At 37.5% G+C, this 24,187-nt stretch overlaps 1 protein-coding gene across 2 annotated transcripts; it reads left to right on the top strand.

Annotated features, from left to right (window-relative positions):
• The first annotated feature begins 949 nt into the window (after positions 1-949).
• Positions 950-24,187, top strand: TUBGCP6 (tubulin gamma complex component 6). Of its 2 annotated transcripts, XM_059816829.1 has the most exons (26): positions 950-1,696; positions 3,163-3,326; positions 4,735-4,945; positions 5,451-5,624; positions 6,665-6,786; positions 7,120-7,195; positions 7,702-7,811; positions 9,688-9,779; positions 9,876-10,015; positions 11,694-11,843; positions 12,503-12,584; positions 12,662-12,750; positions 12,934-13,049; positions 13,703-13,841; positions 13,924-14,040; positions 14,288-15,602; positions 16,020-16,075; positions 16,301-16,484; positions 16,748-16,916; positions 18,270-18,411; positions 19,559-19,753; positions 20,029-20,161; positions 20,397-20,610; positions 21,738-21,937; positions 22,739-22,901; positions 23,739-23,767. In XM_059816829.1, exons 1-25 carry the CDS (start codon positions 950-952, stop codon positions 22,888-22,890), a joined length of 5,289 nt encoding a protein of 1,762 aa, XP_059672812.1. In that variant the 3' UTR covers positions 22,891-22,901; positions 23,739-23,767. The 2 variants fall into 2 exon arrangements, with proteins under 2 accessions (XP_059672812.1, XP_009815337.2); XM_009817035.2 differs by lacking the exon at positions 22,739-22,901 and having other exon boundaries at positions 23,739-24,187.

The raw sequence follows: 24,187 nt of genomic DNA, 5'->3' as shown, positions 1-24,187 counted from the left end.
CAGGCCCAGGCAGCGGGAGCGGGAGCGGGAGCGGGCGGCCGCGACGCCGCCCCTCTCGGCGCCGCGGCCCGTCGCGCTCGCGTGACGTCGGCGGCGCCGTGCGCGGCGGCCCGCGCTGAGGGGAGGAGGCGGCCGTGTAGTTCCGCTCCCGCCCGTCCCGGGGGAGCCGACCCAGGTACGGCCGGGGCGGGCCCGGGGGTCCCTCTGGGCAGGGGAAGGGTGGAAGGGCTGGGGGTGGCGGGGCAGCCCCACGGGGTGCGGGGTTATGTAGGGGATGGTGCCTGCCCTGGCTGGGGGCGAGGAGGAGGCTGGCAGGCGTTTCTCGGGGGTGGAAGGGCTGGGCCCAGCTTGATCCTTAAGGTAAGTCCCCGCGTCCGGGAGCTCCTCCGGGCAGGTGCTGGCACCCCCCGCAGCCTTTCGGTGGGTGCTCCAGAGCCGCCCCAGGGACGGCCGGTGCCGTGCAGGCCAGCCCTGCGCCGCCTGCCTCCATCAGCACCCGCATCTTCTTGCCCGCTCTCTGCGCATCCCCGTGGCTTCTGGTGAGGGCACTGCGCAGGTGGGAGGGAGGTGGCGGATGTCTCCTAGAAAAGCTAGAGCGGCAAAGCTTTTGGAGGTGTTCCCGCATGAATCCTGTATTAGACCAGGACAATCTTCTCTGCTCTATTTCGGTCTGCTGAGCAACATCAGGCATCTGGAATTAAGCTTGCACCACCATCACTTTGCTTGTGATCAAAGTCGCAGTGTTATTTTTATAGCTCACGTCCTAAATACGTGCTAGGTCAGTTTTCTTCTTTCTCATTCTGGGCTGTCTCAGTTTAAGTTAAAACATATTCATCAATTTCTCATACACGTTATGAGTGTTTTCTTCCTTTTCCTGCTATTTTTCAGGTCTTCGCATGAAACCAGAGACCCAGACTGTAACTGCGGTAGCTTGACAATTTGATTTGAAATGGAGAGCATTACGCAGTTGTTCAATGATTTGTGTGAAGCACATTTGACAGGTTTGCCATGGAAGGTCCACCTGGGCAGGCAGAAGATCAGCAAGAGAAGGGCTAAGCAAAATCTGAAGAGGGTTGCATATAATGCCCTGTTCATAAATCTTTTTCAAGACGAGGTTCATAAGCTGCAATCAAACGTTTCCAGGCTTCCAGTGAAAAACAAAATTTTGATGCTGTCTTTCAACTTGAGAGTTGGTGGCCTAGGTGCTCAAGCAGATAGACTGGAGAATCTTGTGGAGGAACTGGAAACAGCTGAATGCTTACCATTTACTGAAGTTAATTCTGTCTTGGATCTCTTAGTACAGCTTGCTGGAACAGGTCCTCCTCAGCTTGTACCACAAAAAAAGGACTATTTTCTGAACAACAAATATGTTGGGAGAAATGTCAAATATCAGGGTTACGATTATTACGATGTAAGTGTATTTGAAGCTGATATACAATCTCTAATAACAAACGAAGAATGTCAGTTCAATGACACAATTCAAAAGACGCTTCAGATAATGGAGGCAGCGCCTGGCACTGGACTCCCTGCCATAGGCTTGTTCTCACAGAACTATCCTGCTGGTGACAAGTTTGAGAAAGAAACGCGGGTCTCGCTCTTCGGTGCTCTTGTCCATAGCCGTACGTATGATATGGACATCAAGTTGGATTTACCACCAGTGCCTGACAATGCAGATTTGTCTGGACTTGCAATTAAAGTATGGTATCATTTGTTTTGGACTTAAAGAGTGTATGCATGCTTTCAATATGCCACTTTGAAACTATAGTTTAAAATATAGGTAGTCATTTAATTTGTAATAGAAGCATACGGTGTTGGAATTTAAGATGGAGCCGGGATCCTTTTCTTTGCTGAGAACCAGATAAGCTTTTTGGATACAGAGATGTATGATAATGAAAACCTTGGTCTTGTCCTATAACTGTGTAAAAAAACATCATGTGGCCATAGGCTTTATGAAGTTAAGTCATCAGCTATATCTTGCCTTCCCCACCCTAGTAATCTTTTGCTTGCGTTTTTGCCTGCTTTGTATATTGAACTCCTTTGTGGTTTTGCTTGCTTGTTACTGTTCAGCCTGACTGCCTAAGCATGTATGTGTTTTGCTGTTCAGATTAGATTACCTAACTTGTATTTTCTTCTTGGCTTCTTGTATCTTAAACCATCTTTTCCAGTTACTGTATTTCAATGAACCTTCTAGTTCCCACTGCCCTTTTACCTTTCCAGTGTGTACAGTTTCTACTGTATCTTTTCTTCCCCTTTTGCTGTTCATTCTGTTTATTTTTGCTACATTTTATTCTCATAGAGGTACTAGATAAACTTGTTGGGTTTTTTTTCTTTCTTTCCATTTTTACTGTGTGTAGTAGGTTTCTTACACTTCTGTACTCATTTTGTTCCCTCTACTTAACATATGGATAGTTCTTGCAATTCCCTTAACTCAGGGTATTAATCGAAACTCGAAGGCAGACACATTAAAAAAAGAAAACCCCTGTGCCATTCAGTGTGCACATATGGATGGAAGTCTTAACTTAGGGGAGGGAGAACATTTTTGAGTAAGTGCTGTACTCTTTCCGTCAGATTGGAAAATTTGTGATTTCTTGAAGAACATGCTGCTTTTTATGTGGATGTGATTGTCCTTTACTAAAATTGAGCACATACAACTCCTTTTGAGTGGGAGTTGAGGATGTGGCATATACACTGTTTGGACATCTGCAGATATTCTGCATATGAATAAGCATAAGTGAACAAACTATGTTAGTCATAGTTAACAAAATGTTTACAAATTTGAAGAATTAGGGCCTGGATCATTTGCTCAAATGAAATACTGAACAGTATGATTTTATTAGTGTTACATATTGTTGAATATCCAGACCTCAGATTCTCAATTTGTAGAACTATATGCTTACCAAAGGAGTAAGTTTCAAGTTTAATACTGACAAACTTAGTATATTATTTTCATGGTGATTGTTGTTTTATGTATAGGCATTAATACTTATGGAGACTTATCAAAAGAAGAGTCCTTACAGGAAAAACTTTAAATAGATATAAAGGGAGGGTGGACGACACAGGTTGAGTCACTTGGTCATGAATGATAGCAGAACATCTTCTTTATTAGCATATGTTTCTTCAGTAAAATGTGTTCACATATAACATTTGAACTCTCTCTGACAGGTTCCCCAAAGTATAGACCAGTCAGAAGATGAGGGATTCCAGTCAGCGTCCAACCTGACTCCTGATTCTCAGTCAGAGCCGAGCATGACTCCAGACGTTGACTTGTGGGATGCAGTGCTTACATATGGACCCAGCAAACGAAGATGTTGGGAAAGAATTGGATAGTATGTGTCTGCTGTTACTGGCAAACTTACTATGCATCATATGCAAATGTATGAAGGTGCATTTCATCTTAGTTCCAAATGACCTCAGTATAAATAACGAAATGTGCATATTTAATTCACAGAATTCGATACACTGCATTAATGATTGAGAAAGGAATAAAGGTTGTGCCGTTTCAACAAACTAGTTCTTAGATTGCAGCTGCTTCATAGGACGAGAGAAAACAAAATCATCTTTGTCAAAAACACTGAAGGGATTATGGGAACACTCGCTGTTTGTGTGAAATGCAACATTTTTCTAACTAATCTGACTTCTTATGCACTATGCAATTTAACTCAGTCTAAAATGATTCCATATTTTCAGTTTCAAAAGAGAAAGTGGTAGTTGTAGAGCACTAGAATAATTAAAACTGTATCTCCCAGTATTGTACAGTATTGTATTCTTCTTCCCTGACTGTAACCAAAAGAGAAATTATTATTACAGATTTCTTGATGGTGTAGTTAGACTTGTAGTTCTTTTGGCTGTTGAGTAGAAGATGCATGTCCTGAGAGAAGGCTCTATATAGCTGTGTTAAAGCTTCCTAGCTTCCCTAAAATGGAAGAAAGAAAAAAAAAAAAGGCAGGTATGGCAGGTGTCTTTCTTATGTTCCTGATGGACAGTGGTGTTCCTGATTCTTGGAGAAACTTTGCTCTGTATGTTTTCTGCAATTTTAATAATCTAGTGATGTGTCTGTTGCAGTGTTATACAGTGTTTTTTCAACTCTGAGCCTGAGAAGCTCAGAAACGGAGAATTTTCCTGATCTGATTTTTCAAAGCCACTGTAGCACACTCTACCTTTGTTCCTAGTACAAGACATTTAGAGTGTAAGGATCTTAGAGTCAAATATAGACCATATGCCTAACAGCTTTCATGTAATACATACTACTAGAATTCAGAATTTTTGGAAGAATTGGAAGGAAAAATTGTTTTGGAGGGGATAATAATCCTCACTGGGAAGAGCTAAAATGTGTTAATACAAGTCATTATAGCATTTTGAGCGTATTGCTCTTTAACATTAACATTGAATATTAGTATTACATGGACCCTGGAAATCTGGTATGTATTGACCTCATTTTCCTAATATGAAAACTGCATCAGGGAAGGCCACAAAAGAAGCTGGTAATTCTCTGTCAAGGTTTCTGTCTCTGAACTGATGTTCAAATTATCTACCTATTTCTTCACTGTACTGAGTTTGGGCTACAGTTCCACTGACTGAATGCACATTCCCTTGAAAATGCACTATATTAACTAGTAGCTTTTTCTGTGGTCGATACTGGCTGTGTAAAATTCTGAAATTCCTTTTTTTCTTTAGGAGATATATTTCCTTCTTTTCATATAGTCACCTTATAATGTTGTGTTTACTCTGACACAGCCCACCTGGTAAAAAAGAGGAACCGTATCTTACGGAAGCTGGGAGAGAAGCTTTTGACAAATTTTACAAACTTCGAGAAGGGGAATTGCAACTGTTTAGTACTACTGTACTTCAGCTTCCACAGCTTGTGCTGATGAAGGAACCTGAACTGGTTAAGGATGTCTTGAATGTCCTCATTGGTGTGGTATCCACTACATTTTCACTCAATCAGGTATGGAAGATTTTTAGCTGCCCTTCTTAGTCGCATCTTTTTCTTTTCTTTGTAGAGGTTTCCTCTTCAATACATTTATTTCTTTTGATATCTTGCCGTTTTGGATACTGTTAAAAAGTTGAATGTGACCTAATGGCAGTATTTATATATTGCATTAGTGATGTTATTGCAATAGGCTAAGGGTATTTGTAGTCCTCTAAGTGAAAATAGGTTTATGAATACTTGAAAATAGATGTGTAAATAGTTTTGTAGATGGGATTTGCTTTAAGGAATTAGATAATGAGTCTTATTCTGTATTTTTGAAAATACCATTCATGCTCCTGAAATTCTGCTATGATTTAATAGTTTATCACACTGTCCTAGCTATATAGTCTCAGTCACCGGAGTATCTAAACTGAAAATTTGTCTATTGTTATTTTTGTGTGTAAATGTTTGCTATTTTAAATCAGAATACAGCTATGAAATATTTGAATCTGCCTTTTTTTTCCTCCCTATATCCTTTTAGGCTGCTCAGACATTTGTGATAAAGGAGGGGGTATATGTATCTGGAACTTCACCAGAGACAATGCACAACCTACTCTCGGAAGTTGCAGAGTATGGAACCTATTACACACGACTAAGTCGTTTTTCTCTTCAGCCAGTTTTAGATTCTTCATACAGCAAAGGACTTGTGTTTCAGGTAAAACAATTGTATTAAATCATCTAGATTTAATGGGTCAATTATCTTAGGTAGAGAAGGTAACTTTGATTTTGTGTAAAGCTGGAATTTCTGCATTCTGCAAAACTGCAAAGCATTTTAAGTGTAATGCTCATCTCAGGTCGGCAGTGAACAGTGCCACTGTGTTTAAATCACGGCTCTGTGTGCTTCGGGCTTGCTTGCACTGAAACACATGGTAAAAGGTCTTCATTACCTGAAGTGTGATTTGTTTAGTTATGTTGTTCTGTTGAGGACTAAAGGAATATAATTTTTAGATGGTTTAAAACCAGTACATATTTATACATTATTATGTATAAAGTTAAAATACAAGAACTTTCTTAATACAGTATGTGTATATATATAATATATATTTTTAAAATAAAAATTGAAATAGAGAAATACAATATTTAAATATTGTATTAAATGCAAATTTTCCCTGTCAGTCCTCTGTATATTACGCTGAACTGTACATACACTGTGTAATATTGGGTGTCAGATTTCATCTCTTTCTAATGCATAGAATTAAGTTAGGATTGGTTATGAAAATGTATTCCTTCTGAATATTTGATTTACAGCAATGTTAATAGAAATTGAATAAGAAGGTCTCTCTCCTTGTCTTGTTAGAAAAAGTTCTAGATGATTTTTTTCCAGTATCCAGTTTAGGCATGAAAGTAAGGAAACACATTTCCCTAGGTTCATATTATAGGCATTAGAGAACGAGGAGCTCCTCGAAGGGCAATTCAAAGAAGCTGAACCAAGATGCTTTATTATACTGTGCATGGGTACAGACTCCCTGCCTTGAGTGTATGAAGAGTATAGAGGAGTCATCTGGCTAATCTGAATGTCTGAAGTTGCATGGGCTCTTACTTTCTCCCTACTTTGGTATGCAAGTCCCTCTTACTTGCATATGCAAATTATTTTAGTAAAGGGTTTGTTTTCATCCTGGTGCAATTGATGTGAGACATTGATAGACTACTAACAGCTTTAACAGTAGGACTTTAAATATTTTCTGTTGATACTAGGCATTCACAAGTGGGCTGAGAAAGTATCTTCAGTATTACCGAGCCTGTGTTTTGTCAACACCTCCTACGTTAAGTCTTCTAACAATCAGCTTTCTCTTCAGAAAATTAGGTCGTCAGTTAAGGTAAGAGAATAATATTAAATATTTAAGCTTTTCATAGTAGGAAAAATGCGATCTATTTCTTCATACGCACTAAAAGAGACAATATTACATAGGCATTGTTACATAGTCTTTCAGTATTTTTCCTCTATTTTAACAGAAAGATTTCTTTGTATCCAGAAGGTTCTAGGGAAAACATGTAAGGTCTTTGTATTCAGTTTCTTTGTTATCCTTGTTATCATTCAGCTGATACAGTAGGGTGGTTGTATGATACTCAACTTTAGCGAAGTTCATATCATTGTGATCTCAGAGACTTCTGATTGAAATTGTTACATATGTTTTAATATTGTTTTTTAGGTATTTAGCTGAACTTTGTGGCATAGGAACAACAGTGCTGGGGATCAGTGGTGGAGCTGGTGCTTCATTTCCTACGGTGATAATTAATTTCATGTTTTTATGTTTTGTTTGGGTTACAATGTTAATATTCTTCAAAATTAGGTAGGATTTTACATAAAATATTTAGCGTTGGTCTCTCTGCTACCGAAGATATGACCTTGGACCTCCAGTTAGAATGTGATGATTCGTTCTCCAGATATTTTAAAATGTGGAATTTTGTCCTGTGTTTTCAATTCCTGAAGTAAACAAAGGACCCAAACTAAGCCTTAGAGTGCATTTAATTTCATTCTAAAGGAGATGTTTGTAGCAAGTCAAATGAATCCACCTCTAAACATACCCGTTTCCCTCCAATGACTACAAAGTGAGCTTGAGGTAACTAGCTCAGATGAAGTGATCTTAACTGCAGACAGCTAGAGAAAGTGAGATGAATTCTGCTTTCTGTGTCTAATGAAACATGTAAAGCTGTGTATTTATGAGTCTTTTGTTGTTAAAGTTGTAGTGAAGTTTGTTGCCTAATATTAGAATATTTTTCAATTTTTTTAGGGTGTTAAATTGCTTTCCTATCTGTACAAGGAGGCTCTCAACAACTGTAGCAATGAGCATTATCCAGTTCTTCTGTCTTTGTTGAAGACGAGCTGTGAACCATACACAAGGTGCGTCCATACTATTCTCTGCATAATTGTGTTTAAGAGCAGTTCTGAATTAGTAATGTGGTGAGTAACTCTGCTAATTTAACAATGGCTTTTTATGTTTTCAGAGAAAATATAGGATGTGGCTGTATCTGCAAAATACATACTAAAATTCATTCAGTTTGCTGAATCCTTCTTTCCCTCTCTTTTCCAGCTCAGTAACAGCATAAGGGTTTTATGTGTGACTAGCTTAGTAAATAAATGCATGTAAATAAGATTTCTTTCTTGCTGCTGGTCCTGGAAATTCATACTGGAATATAAGACTCAGATAAACTTCTATTTTTTTTTCGACTCGTACATGTAGTAAAATCCTGAAACTGGCAATTAACAGGTTTCTTGGTGTTGCACAGAATGGGAAAGTTCATGCTTATTTCCACTGTCTTTTTCTTGTGGGCTTTTCAGTAAGCAAAAACCTAAAAAAAAATAATCTGGTCTTCATTAAGTAGATGTAAATAACAATAGGAAGTAGAGGTCCTTGGACTGGAACAGTTTTGTTAAGCAGTGGACATAAATTTAGAAATTGTTAGTTTTTAAACTTCTGAAGAGACGCTAATTTTTTTTAAATAGCTATTTATAGGTATTATAGCTGTAGTCCATCATCAGTTTACAATGATACTTAATAGATGTAATGATCCTAGAAAGAGAAAGCCAAAATCTGTCAAAATGCTTTGAATTTAAGATTTCTCCCATGGCCACCCTTCTTGTTTTTCTTCCTTCTACATAAAATGTTCTTTGGAGAAATGTAATTTCAGATTCACCAGAAGACTCATTGAAACACCTCCACAGCTGCTGCCCTGCAATTTATGGAACATAGTCAGATTTCTGAACTACCAAGGGCAGGATGTCATGGCATCACAAGGAACCTAAAAAATATGAAAGTGTGCTTACTAGTATGCGATACTTAAAGCATTGACTCCTAAGTTTGTTGCAGATCTCTATTGAAACATCAATCATATACGATCAGGGCTGTCATGGAAGGAGTCCTCCATTATCTGTAGAAAGTGTTATCCCACTCATTTTTAACCTGAAAGAAATTAAGTAATAGAAGTTGTTGCTCAAATAAATCATAGAAACATCAGATTTAACACTTTAAAAGTTCTTAACTATTTACTTACAACCTTAAACTTGAGGAGTGGTTCCTGTGCTAAATGCTTGCTGTTTGTTACACTGACCCAAAGCCTAGAAACAGTGTTAGTATTGCAACTAGTAAGAAAAGAAAAGATTAGCTTCAAGGTGCTCTGAGCTTTTTTATCTATAGCTTCAGATAATTGTATTTTTTCATTTCTTCAAAAGTTTGGTTTCACATGGAAGAAATACAAAAAAGCATGAATAAATCCTCCAAAATAGTAGTTCTCATTATTGCATGTATATTAAAAATGTCTCTAGATCCAGGGAAACAGTGCTTGGTATTGCATCTTTGGTTTATACCCTTTCAGTTTGTCACTGCTAAAGTTATGTCTCTTTAAAATAAATCCTTCCTGCTTATCTCTCCCTATGCTTTTGATGTGCTGCAAAGATTTCTAGAAATTTTTAATATATACTTAGTAAATTAATATACAGAAATAAAAAGATTATTTTAATTAAGGCAATGTTCTTTCATCTTAACTAATTATCACTGAAATGTTCTATATAAAGATGGTTTCTTTTAAGAAAAATGTAAAGACACAATCCTGTGTGTATCTTTAAATATCGGTGTGACAGCACTTAATTGCTGTCTTTTATCCTGCCTATAGCTTGTGTGTTTTGATGTTTTAAAGAATATACTTACTGTTTGGTTATAATAAAGTTGAGAAGGCAAGAGGATTGATTTTCAATATTGTACAATTGTATTTTTTTTTAGATTCATCTATGATTGGGTATATAGTGGTGTATTCAGAGATGTTTATGGAGAATTTATGATTCAGGTGAATGAGGATTATCTTTGTTTCAGAGGTATAGTATGTATATGGAGCATTTCTAATGTACATAATTTGTGCTGTTAAATAAATAATTAAAATACATCTTTTCATCTTTTTGTTTGATATGTAGATAAACATTACTGGACTCATGGTTATGTTTTGATTTCAAAAGAAGTAGAAGATTGTGTCCCTATATTTCTTAAACATATTGCTAATGATGTATACATATGCGGGAAAACCATAAACTTGCTGAAATTGTGCTGTCCTAGGGTAAGTTTTGGTTTGGTTCCTTCCTATTTCATTGAGAAAATCATATCTCTTTAGAGCAAGTTTCTAGGTTTTTAGCAAGTTCACTCCTTTATTGAAAACTGGTATTGCGTAAGTAGGTTGACTGATGAAAGGCAATTAGTGGCTTTCAGACACTTGTGAACTGATTATCCAATCTGCTTGCTAACATCTCACTGCAGAAATAGAAGTTTTTAACAGCATCAAATTTATCCTATCCAGTGCATGTGCTGTATTTCTTATTTTCCTTTGTAGTGAAAGCAGAAATGTTTTAGACTTCCAAATGCCTTCCATTTTTCACACAACTCACAGTACTATTTTTTGGTTTAAAGATGCCTCATGTACCAGCTCTTGACTGAGTTCTGCATAGCTCTTGTATTTCAGCTCTATCACTACATTTCCAAGAAGTGCTTAAATAGTTTATTCATATTTTGCAGAACGGGTCTTGTCCTTGATAAGAAAAACATGTTAAACTACTTTGTGTCTTCCCTCTTCTCTATATATGTCTAACAATGAAACAACCACAGAGGTGTCTAAAGTCTATAGGCACTCTTTCCCAAGTAGCTAGTATTCTCTTTCTTTTTAAGATCAGAGCTGCCAAGTCTTGACAGAGCTGAGCAGCTCAGTATCAGATATCTGATATCAGTTATCAGGCATAAGCCTAATATCTCAAGTGCTAGTTCTCCCGAGTCTTCTCTGATGAGCATTCTCAAACCATGACTCAGGTGTGCCAGTAGTACTGGGCTTTTCATAAAACAGTGTCAGCCATAATTTCCGTTATAAATTACAGCTTTATCAGTCACTAACACAGTATCTTAATAGACAGAACATTCCCCCAGGATGTACAGCACCCAGGTTCAATCATCTTCCATCTGTCTGAGAGTGCCAGTCACATTTCATCCCTTTCCATGATAATGCCCTAAACAGCTGGCTCTTCCCTTTTGCTTAGGGTAACACAGTCCCAGGAACACAGCTCTGGGCATCCCATCTTCTGGCTTTTACCAGTAGACTGCTTGTGTGCTCTTTTTGTTTTTTTAAAAGCTCACTTACCTGTTTTCTGCACTGAGTAGAACAGCTTCAGAGATTTAGGCATGTTGAGGTAGAGCAGAAAAACCTAAGATACTTAGCTTAGAGAATAGGTACTCTGTGATGTGCGCTGGGCATATTTTTGAGAGTTATGTCTTGTGTAGAGCTCTCTCCTGTAGGTGTTAGTTATGTTCCAGGCGGTTCCTATTAAGTGGGGATCTGTGGGGGATATAAGTAAACAAAACCTAACTTTTGATAGGAGAGGTGCAGTCAGCGCTGAGTTACTCAGGCTCAGTCAATTTAGATATTCAGAAAAGCAAAATTTTAGGCATTTAGAACATGACTAGTATAAATTTATGTGTCAGATTTTAGATTCCTGTCCCATTCAGTGGGAAAGAGGGGACCCTGAGAAATTGATCTGTGATCCAAGTTCTGGAACATTATACCTCTGTCTCCTACTTTGAATGATACAAATGATAAAACCATTGATACTATTAAAAATTTTAGATCCTGTGTAGAGGCTTGTTTCAGTATCTTGAAGCATTACTAAGTTAAAAAAAATATATAATCTGAGTTCATAATCTTAACATTTTACAATTTTAAAAATGTATTTAAAAGGAAACTTCTCATTTTTCAGCATTATATATGTTGGTCAGATATACCTGTTCCCCGGATTTCAGTTATTTTTTCACTTGAGGAGCTGAAAGAAATAGAGAGAGATTGTGCAGTGTACGTAGGTCGAATGGAAAGAATTGCCCGGTACAGTTCCATAAGCAAGGAGGAAAAGGTAAATGAACAAAAGAATAAAGACCTTACTGTTGGAATTTTTTTTTTTAATACTCATCTTTTATTTTTGTTATTACTTTGAAAGAATTTGTATTCATCGTCAGAATTTTTTATTTGGTCAATTGCTCTTTGAATTGTTATCACAGCAAATAAACTTATTTAATATAACTTTTAAACGTATAGGTGGTGTGTTGTCATTTGTTGGCATTTTCATACATTAAATGAGGTTTGGACTTCCATTTCAGTTCTTTACAGCAGCAGATTTGCCCTCCTACTGAAAAGTACTAAAAAGATTGTTAAATTCTAATTTAACAGATATGACAAGCTAATTAGTAACCAGATAAGACTCTTTGTAATTCGCGTAGCTAATTGTTTTTTCAGAACTCTTTTAGTTATAAAGAGACTTCTGTCTTTCAGATGCCGTCAATGTAGCGTATGTATCAGGTGGTTTTATTTTGCTGTATGGTCTGGAGTATTAACTTTCAATATTAGTTATAGACATTCCATTTAAGTAATTGCTTTATTCATATTTCTATGCTGTAATCATAGATAAATAACCATTATAAAGTGTGCAGCTGTCTTTGCAACAGTGTATTTTCAAGTCTAAAATAATAGAAAAAATTCCCATCTGTATTTTTGTTTGTTTGGGGGTTTTTTTAGGATTTGCGCATGGAAATAGCCAAACAAGAATTAATTGTTCATGCTCGAGAAACTGCTAGCAAAGTACTAAAAGCCATTAATGGTAAGTTATGGTGGTGTTTCTTGTGTTTTTTAGTGGGTTTGTCGATGTAAACTAACAATATCTTTATTGTAATACAGACCGACAAATATCAGAACGAATGGCTTTGGATGCAAAGAAACGGGAACAGTTTCAGAAGCTGAAAGAGCAATTTGCAAAAGACCAAGAGGTATTTCTGTGTGTGTTTCTAAAGGCCAACTGTATTTCTTAGGCAAATAAAGGATATCTTGATTTATTGCCTGGATTTGAATGAGTAGCTCATGGGGTACAAATAAGAACTTCTTGCAGATGTGTACATTGTGTTACAGCTGATTTTGAGAGTGGCTTTTAAAAGTTTTAAATCTTTATGCAGCGTCGCCTTGCAATAAAGCAAGAGGAGATTGATGATGATTTCAGCTATGCCCGAGAGCTCAGAGAGAGAGAAAAAAGACTGAAAGCATTAGAAGAAGAACTGGAAAAAAAGGCAAGGTAAATAGAGCTTAGATACTCCAAAACCATCATAAAGACCTCAGGAAAAACTATTTTATATTCAAATTTATGGTACTAGCAGTTCCCAGACATTGCTCTCCATCTTTTAACTTCAAAGGATGTACGAAAGGACTTTTGGTAATCTATGACCAATTTTGTAATTTAGGAATGGTTAGTGTCCCAAAAATCTGGGACCCACTGATTTGTGTCAACCCTATCCAGTCTGGTTTTTGTTATGATCAGAATTTGAGGAAAAAATTTAACTATGTCTTAACAATTAAAAGCTGAGCCCACAGCAAAAATCGTCACATGTATGTCGAACCAGAAGCAAAAAGCAGATGGAGGAGTTAGATTGATTATTATTTGAATTGCTTTTGTTGTGCATCTAGTTGTATTTCACTTTCTTTTGTTATATCTAAAAATACTTAAGATAAATGAGTGACCTCCTAAGAATAGTTACAAAATACGTATTGACTAAGAATACAGTCCTGTTTTCTCTACCTGTTTATTCTCTGTGATTGAAGCCTCTGGCTTCTTCTTTTAAAAAATTGCTTCTCAGTTCTGAAGTGCAAAAAGGTCTTATTCTTTAGAAGGCAAGATGAAAATCAGTATGCGAAAATCTGTAACTTAACCTTATTTCTGCCTTCATTTAGGCAAGAATTAATTGACCATTACAGCAAACTTTCTGATGATGCAGCCCGTCGGGAACAAAGAGCATTATGGAAAATCCAGCGACACAAGTTGGAAACAGCCCGTCTTAAGTTTCTATTAGAAGATCAAAAACGCATTGAGGTATCTTCTGAAAAGATCTAAGAAATGTAATTTAGAAAATTTGGTACTTAAAGACTTTTGGTTTTGTCATTTTTACTTACAGGAAATGCTTGAAAAACTTCCAGATGGAAACTGCAGAAGAAAATTAGATATTATTCCTTATAAACAGTGCCAGCTGGCTTTAGATAAAAACCCTGTTGTGAAAGATCCACATTCACAGGTGAGTTTATTTTCTTACATAAACTCCAGGTTGCTGTTCCAAGTTTCCCTCAAGGGAGTTCAGTTCATGGTTCATTTCAGTTCAGTAAACAGAGGTTCACTGAACAGCAGGGTGAGTAGTTATCACATTATTTGTAGTACATCTGAAAAATTGGAAAATTTAAATCTTACATGTAATAAAGTGGCAGCCTAATAAGTAGCTTGATTATGTGACTAGCCATACAGTGTAATAATTATTTCTTTTTTAGGTGTCATCTGTGAAACCTCTGCATTCTGATGAGACGGTTGGCAGAAAAGAATCTGAGCCTGGACTGGAATATGCTACTACTACTGACAAAGCACTGCCCGTGCCAGAGCCAACAAATAATAACGCTGATCAGCATTTTCAGCCTAAAGCAGCAGTATCTGAAAGCAGTCTCCAAAGTTCAGATAAAGCATGCAATACTCTATACAGTGTTGATTTCTTGCCTGAATCCAATGTGAATGTAGAAGATTTCTTATCAAAGCCACAAGATGAACAACCTGTTACCATTAGCATACAAGGATCTTTGCTAGATGAAGCATTCAGAAATATTAACTCGGATCTTTCTGAGACTTCTCAAGTAAGTGGAAATCAGTCTGTCCTGAGAGGAGTACTGGAAGGAGAAGACAACGCACCATTGCATCAGCAAAATGAGTATGATTTTAGTACAGTTCTCAGACCATCTGCAGCTTGGCAGGGACATGTTAGAGTTGGAGAAAATGTATTTGATGTGGAGTACAGAAGGCCTCGGTGGAATATTTATGGACATGCATCTGATGCCAACATTAGAGTGGGAGAATATGTACCTCGTGTGGACATTTACCAGCCACATTCAAGTCCTTATGGGCATTCTTCAGACTCCCATATGAAAATCAGCAGTTATACTTCTGAAGTTGAATCTAGCCGACCACGATGGAATATTCATGGGCATGTTTCTGAAGCTCATATTAAAATTGGGGAATATGCTTCAGAGGTAGAGCCCTCAAGGCCTAGATGGAACATTCATGGACATGCTTCGGAAGCCAATATTAAGATTGGAGAGTATGTGTCAAATGTAGCTCCTACAAGGCCTCGATGGAACGTCCATGGTCATGCATCTGATGCCAATATTAAGATTGGTGAAAACGTGTCAGAGGTGGTCTCAGCTAGACCTCGCTGGAATATCCATGGGCATGCTTCACAGTCACACATCAAAATTGGAGAACTGGTTTCAGATACAGAGCCTTTGAAATCTCGTTGGAGCCCATTTGGTCACGTATCACAGTCAAGCATCCAAATAGGGAAGTGGGCCCCATCTACAGAAAATGATCCAATACCTCATCGTAAAACCATTTCTGGTCCTTCATCTGACTCCACAGTTCAGACCCTTCTGTACAGTGAAGAATTAGCTCGTGCTGAAGGGACCAGAAAAGAATCAAAAATGTTACAAGTTAAGGAAAAGACGTTACCGTGGTCGCAGTCATCTGACATTGTTTCAGTCTTTCCTGATGCTAATATTAAAGATGACAAAAAAGAAAATACAATGGAAGAGAAACAAGAAGGTAAAATAAAATTAAGTTTATTCAGTCAGCATTTGTTTAAGAGCTCATGAAAGTGACTGTAAATGTTTATGTTCAAAATGGGTGCTTATTACTTAATTCCTTGCATAACATTTCGGACACTGTTAGAATTCAGAGGAAAGAACTTGAGCTTAGTCTTGTCTCCTATACACAAGAAACAGAGCATTAAAAAAATTCTAGTCTGAAACTTTGTGAAACAGGACCTCATGTGATCTGGAGTAGAGAACATGCATAAAACTGCCTGGGTTGGACTATGGGGAGGGACTGTTATTGGGGTGGTTGTTTCTGTGACAGTCTGTAGAGAAATTCTGAAGAACTTCAGGAGCAGATATGAAGTATGAACTAAGTATTATAAGCAGGTCTAAGTAAATGCTGTCGTTAATTTACTTGTAATTACAGTAATCACAGATGTGGTCAACAAGGACCCTTCTCCAGATTCCTCACAGAGCTTACAGGTAAGAAACAAAGTAGTTGTCGAGAAGACTTCCTTCAAAGTTTTAAACACACTGGTAGTTAAGGTAGTAAGTTTCTGTCCTAATCTAGTAATCACTGTTGTTTTACATGTCAGAAGAGTACAGGTGAGTAAGCTCTTTTATTTTCAGTTGGAACCTGTAAGAACCCATTAAGTGTGAGTAGGCAAAGCCAGCATCTCATTAAATTTCTCCATTTTTTTGTTTTAGGCAGAAGAACCTGAAAAAGCAATTCCACAAGATACTGTGCCTCAAGAAACTGAAGCTAATGCTCCCAAGACTAAGGAGGAGGAAGGGAGCGATGAAGATACATGGAAGAAAGAACAAGCTTATTTGAAAGCCTTATCGGATCAGTATTGTATTGAAAAATATCAAGATAGTTATGATTTGATGTGTGAGTAGAACAGTAGACCAATAGAAGATATGGTAAACTTGAGCAACAAAGCTGAGTGACAGAAAAAATACCTGAATTGCCAGTAATTACCAATATTATGAACTACAGTAGCCAAACAGTTTGCTTTTGGGCACAAAGATGAGAAACACATTTTGACACATTATGATTTTCTAACCTAGAGGGGTTTGTAGAGATTAATAGAAACAGATTATCAAATTGCTTAAATATAATAACTTAAAATGTTTATATATTTTTTAATTTAGCAGAACTACCAGTTTCTCATCTCTTGCATCATGTGATACCAAGATCATACACTTTTCCTGTGGATCCTATGGTACAGTCAGCAACAGATGAAACGGCTGTACAGCTGAGTGAGCTCTTATCTCTGCCAGTGCTGATGAAACGTTCTATTACTGCTCCACTTGTATCTCAGTGAGTATTTGTTAGAAACAGTGAATCCATTATTTAGCAATTAACGTCGTGTTCTTTATTAGTTCTTTTCTGAGACAAGAGTTGCACATAGATCTGTTCTCTTAAATTTTCTCTTTGCTCCCAAAAGTGTTTCAGTGGATGGTCCATTACTAACTAAAAAGTTCAGGTGTACTTATAAATAGTAACATAAACTTACATTTTCATGTGTAAGTTAAAAATTTGAAGGTCTGTTTGAAATACAAGGGCTTGGAGGGAGGTGTATGCTCTGACTCATGGATTATGCAGAAGTGGTTTTGACACCATTGGTTTCCTTGTTCTTTTAAAAAGAAGGTGTATTATTTATAATGTTTGTGCTAGTTTTTATTTGGCAAGTGAAAGATAAAGGGAAAAAAGAAAAATCTTGATTATGTGAAAGCTCATACATATTAATCAGGATATATTTTATGTTCCTATGGGAACTCCAACTTCAAAGCTGTTTTGAAGTTTAATAGAAGCTGTTCTTGTTACTATTGGAATATATAGGGAAACCACATATATGTTGGACCATTTTATTACTATATCTAAATGGCATTTTAAAGAAAAGTTTGTTATTATGTACAAGATTAGCTTCTGTATGTACAAGATTAGCATCTGTTATTCACAGATGTGTTCAAATGCTTCCTGTTTTGGAATCTTCTTTCTTGTAAGTTTAGACTTCCATTTGCTAACTCTGAGTACGCTATACTCAAAGTTTGGTGCAATGTAGAAAGATGTAGTTACCTAACTGAGCTTTAAACATTCAGATTTGCTACCAGAACAATCTGTATACAGATTTATGTATTCAGCAAAGCAAAGTAAGCGAGCCTGAGTTGTGTGCTGGCGGAATTAGCCTATCCCAGATATGCAAGTTAAATTATTTAAAGCTAGCTTGAATACCTGTGCTATACTGCAAACTGTAGTAGAGACCTGCCCTCAGTATCTAGTGTCAGAGCTTTACCAATTAGGATATTCCTCTCAGGGATTTAATAGTCTTTCTTAATCTGTTTGCGTAGGTGACAGAGGTTAAGACAGAAGGCTGTTGATAAAATGTTGCTCCAGGCCCAGCAGCGTGTTCTAAAGATCATTCTATGTAGCCAGTCTTAAAATACTTCTGCAGTACTGTTCAAAACCCAGTTATCTGAAGTGGTAGGTTTTAATTCTGGTATATTGTGGATGAAGATTTTTTTCATCTCATTTTTTTTGCTTATGTGAATATCATCCTGTCTTGGATATCAGAGTGAAGTACTGGAACATTAATCTGATGTAGCCACAGCTGAATGTTAACAATAAAGGAGTTGCTTGTAAGAATAATACCTTTTCTGTTTTTATTCTTAGTGTTTCTCTTGTGAACAAAGCAATAGTTGATTACTACTTTGTGGAACTGAATGTAGAGAAGCATTTTGAAGCACTGAGACATTTTTTGTTAATGGAGGATGGGGAGTTTGCTCAGTCACTCAGTGACCTGTTGTTTGAGAAGGTATTTGCTTTGTTGTCTTAACCGTTGTTTTGGGTTGCCTACTTTAGCTTGACACCTCTGGATTAATTTGGATGGGAATGAGGGAATGGTGTAAATTAGAATCCTGGCTTGTGCTGTTTTCCTCTTTCGTGCCGTGTCAAGAAGTCTTGTAGGAAGGAACTCTTGTTAATGTTTTAAGGGCTGAGGCAAAAGGAGGGCTTTGCTCAGAAGGGATGCCCATGACCAAGGAAATCACAAGGAAGAGAGTAATATTTCCTACTGCTAATCCCAGCAATAGAGAGAGTCCGAGGATTTGGCACATTGATAATAATCATGTCAAACTTTCACAGATAAGCAGTCATGGAAGGGTATTTCACTCTTTCCTGTGAAAACTGCTGCACTATTGCTCTGTCCTGTCCCATCTGCGGGCAGCAAGGCTGGAAGAGCCTGTTGCCATTTGCTAAAATCCAGTGGAAAGGCCTGTGTTGCAAAATACTTTACCTCTTACCTCAAATATCCTATAGAGCAGAGGGGAGGGCATCTCAAGAGAGTGCTGGGCCCTCTGATGAGACAGTGTTTTCATGACTTACCACTGTGTTCATGGGGAAGACAGTAAGATAGGAGGGATAGCCTGGGCTAATATAGCTGGTTGCCGGTGGAGATACGTGGCTGTAGGATAGTTAATACGTTTCTCTGAATCCTAAGAATGCTTTAGACCCAGCTAGGGAAAGCACTTGGGAATTTAGACTCCATGAATAGCTTTATTTGTAAACCTCTGAGGCTGCTGAGTTGATGAGATAGGCAGATTGGAGTCAGATAGATAATACCAGTCCTGTCACTGGCTTTCTGCCCCACTAAAGCCTAAAGGCTGTATTCCCTGCAGTAGGGACGTGTAGCAGCTCCTGAACCACAGCAAACTGCAGTCCAACATGTCAAAATAAATCAGTACAGGTATGAGATTACCTTCATGCTGTGAACAGCAAATAGTTCAGAAGTTGCTTCTTATGCCGTTTACGCATCCCTGCAGCAGAAGTAGAAGCTTCCAGTCAGAATGGTGGAGCAAGGCAGAATAGTCACCACTTTACTATTCTGCTTTAATTCACCTGTGTTCAGGAGCCAAGACTCTTTATTAATACTGATTAATAAAGATTATTTTTTTCACCCCTAGCTTGGATCAGGACAAACACCTGGTGAATTGCTGAATCCACTGGTTCTTAATTCTATCCTAAATAAAGCATTACAGTACAGTCTTCATGGTGACACCCAGCTTGCTTCCAATCTGTCTTTTGCCCTCAAGTACCTTCCAGAAGTGTTCAAGCCCAATGCGCCTGATGCTCTGAGTTGCTTAGAGCTAAGGTACAAGGTAAGAAAGCATGGAGAAAGGTAGTAGTACTGTAATTACACCATGGTTGTTATGTACCATGGTAGAGTGAATATGTTCTTCATAGTGGAATACATTTAAGAACAGAGTAAAAAAATTGTGTAGTGGAAATTACAGGATTTACTTAGCCTGGCCATTGCATTACATTATTAAAATACATACATTATTTTGTATGTTCCTGAAATACTTGTATCTGAAATATTCTTATAATTTCTAACACAGAAATGTAGTATGATCAGCACTGTTAATTCTTTTAGGTTGACTGGCCTCTGAACATTGTCATTACTGAGAGCTGCATGAATAAATACAACAAGATCTTCTCCTTTTTGCTTCAGCTGAAGCACATGGTGTGGACTCTCAAGGATGTTTGGTTTCATTTAAAACGCACTGGTAAGTATAATGAGTGAACTAGAGAGCATCATGTTTAAAATGCTTTTAGCACCCTATGCTCGACAATTGCTTATAAACAGTCATGTCAAGCTTCAAAAGCCAAAATTTTTGAAAGAATGTTCCTTGGCATTTTAAACAGACTTTACTAACAGAAACCTTCATTCCTTTAAAAATCCTGATTTTTAGACAGTCTCCATGGGTGCTGATGATAATATATTTCTGGTTTTATTTTCAGCTTTAGTGAGTCGTGCATCAAATTCTGTTCAGTTTCGACAGCTCCAGCTGTATAAACATGAAATGCAGCATTTTGTGAAAGTTATTCAAGGTTACATTGCTAATCAGATTCTTCATGTTACATGGTGTGAATTTGGAAACAAACTGTCTTCTGTAGGCAACCTGGAAGAAATTCACAGAACACATGCAGAATACCTCAACAAAGCAATCTTCAGGCAAGCTACCATACTTATTTTTGCTTCAAATATTTAAGTTAATGGATTTGCCAGTCTAGCCTAATGTATTTGTGCAAAAGTGACTTCTACCTGACATACTAAGTAGTCTCTACGTATGAAAGTGTTCTTATGTAAGGGAGACAAACTTCATGGCACGTTATGAGGTCCATACTTTGATGCTTTTCCTCAGCTCCCTATCCTCTTCATTTCCCCAGACTCCTTGGAGTTGCTTCCAGCTCCTGTTCATCCTGCCTCTGCAAGCTTTAAGTCCACTCAGGACAGCTCTAACCTGAAGACTAAGGGCACGCTTGCCACAGTTCTGTTTTTCTTTCACCCCATCCTTGTCATAGCCTTTGTAAATGAATGCTGTTTCATTCAGCATGAGTAGTGTGCACAAGTAAGCCTAGCTCAAGGATTGTAAAATGCTGCTTCTATACGTTACATATGCCTTTAATGTATGTACAGTGACCAGGACTGGACTTTGAAGGAACAAATGTGACCTGATGCCTCTGTCTAGATTTATGAGCAGTGCAAGAGACATCTGTCTTTTAGGAGTCACAAGCGATTAGCCCTTTGGTTACTGTGTATGAGGCAGAAGGGTGGTAGGAATAAGAGGAGAGCAGCTAGTGTTTATTTGGTTTCTTCTTAAAGAGTATACACGGGAATGATCAAGTAGGGAGATGGAGGGAGAATAGATGATAAAGAACAGAAATGATAAACAAGGAAAGAAATCTGTCCTTTCATGTCTCTCTTTTTCAGTTTAATAAGAAAAATCTTGGCTAAAGCTGCTGTTTGGATACCAGGTGACTGGATGAGAGGGGATTAAAGTTTAAGGAAACTCAGAGCATGATAATGTTTTTAAATGTCATCTCTTTTGCAAATGCAGGTGTCATTCTAGAAATCAGATACACACCAATGCAAATATCAGTTTCATGGAAGTGCAAGCAGATTATGTTAGGTTTAGGCACCTTTTTTTAAAATCACCATTACAGTTGGCTGCAGTCTTGTGGATTTTTTTTAAAGCAATTAAAGAGGAAACCTAAAGGATTGTCACCCCTTTGTATTTTTCTTCCTACAACCAATAAATGATGTCAACTACATTTCTAAAGTTGTTTTTGTTCTGTTAGGGGTCTGTTGACAGAGAAGGCAGCCCCTGTGATGAACATTATACATAGCATCTTCAGCCTCATTTTGAAGTTCCGCAGCCAGCTGATCTCTCAGTCATGGAGCTTCGATGCAGGGAAGCAAATGGCTATTCATCCCAACTTTGGTCTGATGCAGCAGTCATACAATACCTTCAAGTATTACTCCCACTTCTTATTCAAAGGTAAGAAATTGCATAAATTCTAGATAGAAGAAAAAGAACTCATCTGACAACTGAAAAAATTCCAAAGAGGTTTTGGAAGTGTAAGGTAAAAGTAGGAAGACATGTACTTCTTGTGTGTTAGAAAAGGTAGTTCCCAAGTGAAAGCTGCATTATTGTGGTTTGCAAAGAAAGATCTGCATATCTATGCATTAAAATGTCCGCACAAGAAATCTAACAGATATCACGAAACTGACCATAAGTTTTTGCTCATTTGGTGTTTAGCTCTCTATATATGTGCTTACATTTTTCTTTTCTCTGGACTTGAGTTCTGGAACTTTTTATTGGACACAATGAGGGATAGTTAGATACCACTCAGAAGTAATTTTAGATATATCTGCATTAGTTGAGTATTACCATTGTTACTAGATTTGAAAATTCTGATTCCCATGTTGGACTAAAGCTTAGAGAGCCTCCTAGCAGTGTTCCAGGCAAGTGTTTTTCAACTGCACAGATAATTTGCCAAATGTTCTTTCCTTTAACATGATAAAATTTCATCTCATTGTCAGCTTAGACTATAATGTGAAGAAATGGTTGATGTGTCTTTCCTCTCCCTTTCTCTTTCAGATCTTGCTTGTGTTTTTAGTAAAAGTTACTTAGCCTTTCCCTAAGTACAAAGGTGGTTCATGGGGTTTGGGGTTTTTTTAAGAAATCCCTTAATTCCTGAAGGAAGTGCAACTGTTTTTCCTTAGATCTGTTTTTCTAGAATATTTTCTAGTCAGACTATATTCTTCAGGAAATGAGCTGCCCTTTTTATTCTTTAAGGGTGTCCAAAAATGGTGTCAAAGGATCAAAAACAGATATTTCAGGATGAGTTAGAATGGCTGCTTCCAAATTCTACAGGAAGTCAGAACACTTCTGGGAGCCACCTAAGCCCATACTACGAGATCTATGGTTGCTTCATGGACAGAGATTAATAGACCATTCCGTAAGGAAATTTGCTGAGTGACCTAGTTTTTTACACTCTCTTTATTAAGCACTACAAAACAAATGTGTGCTTGTTCATCTACACTTTTACCTTCAGTCACCATGTATTGTAAAATGCTCTCTTTCACAATGGGTTGATCCAGAATCCATTGAAAGCCAATACAAAGTAGTCTGGACTTCAATGGCTTTGGCTCAGGCCCTGACTTCTAACTATACACTTTCCCTTCTTCCTTGCATGTTACTGCTGCTTGCTAATTCCCTTTATATCAGTGCATGGGATATTTATGAGCTTAGGGAGTTTCTGTTGCCTTTTTTCCTTTTTTATTAAGGATGTTCAGAGCAGTCAGTTTGTTCATTCATAGAGCTTGAGGGCTTTGTCCCAGGAATTTCTCTTTGGTTTTCTCCCTCACAATGGACTTTGCTCAATAAATCCTCAGCAGAGCAGCTTCTTTCACAGAGGTCACCACAGGACCTAACCATGCTTCCTGGTCAGTTGACATTACACTAAGAACACCCGGTCTCATTGTGAAAGCAGTTTGAGAAAGCATTTCTTTATTAGAATAATACAGCTTCACTTAGAACTGACACATAATCCTTCTCTTCCATCTTGTTTGAAATACTTTGTAATTCCAGAAGGAGATAGATACTGGACCTTTCTTATGCAAAAATAGACATTTGTTTCCATTGTTTTCAGATTTCTGCATTAGGCTTTGTTTTGTGGGTTTGTGTTTTTTTTTTTTTTAATTAAAATGCACAGATACTGTCAAGGCTGACTTTTGAATATTAATCTTAGTTGAAGCTTATTTATTTTATTTTTTTGTTTTTGTTTTTCTTCCAGTGGTAACAAAGCTTGTAAATAGAGGTTACCAACCACATTTGGAGGACTTTTTACTGCGAATCAACTTTAATAACTACTACAGGGATAACTGAACTCTATATAAGGATCACTGATAGCATGGTAAAATGTAAACAGATAAACCTATATGCTTACGATTTATAGAAGCTTATGCAAATGCCATGCAAGAGGCATTTTTCTTCAGTGAAATAACCTGCCATCTAATACCTTGAATAATATAACCACCACATATAGAGAATGATGCTTCTTAAAATCCACCACACCTACCAGTTTTTTGATCTACTGAGAACTGATGATGTCATTATTGCAAAGACAGAAGAGCTGAGTGCCTGGTCTTAACAGGGGAGAGAGTGCAAAACTGTATATCTGTGAATGTGTAAATGTTGTATTTTCAGTGTTGTGAATTTCCTCCAATGTAAATAAATTAACAG

This window comes from Gavia stellata, chromosome 4 (assembly GCF_030936135.1).
Source record: "Gavia stellata isolate bGavSte3 chromosome 4, bGavSte3.hap2, whole genome shotgun sequence".
NCBI classification, from domain to species: Eukaryota; Metazoa; Chordata; class Aves; order Gaviiformes; family Gaviidae; genus Gavia; species Gavia stellata.
The sequence above is the reverse complement of the archived record's forward strand: the minus strand, read 5'-3'. Positions and strand labels throughout refer to the sequence as shown.

Excerpts from the sequence above, each read along its gene's own strand:
- TUBGCP6 (XM_059816829.1), top strand. The coding sequence starts at position 950 with ATGGAGAGCATTACGCAGTTGTTCAATGATTTGTGTGAAGCACATTTG. Across the intron at positions 16,917-18,269 it reads ACTGCTCCACTTGTATCTCA|TGTTTCTCTTGTGAACAAAG; the intron begins GTGAGTATTTGT and ends TTTTATTCTTAG. Across the intron at positions 21,938-22,738 it reads CTCCCACTTCTTATTCAAAG|GGTGTCCAAAAATGGTGTCA; the intron begins GTAAGAAATTGC and ends TTATTCTTTAAG.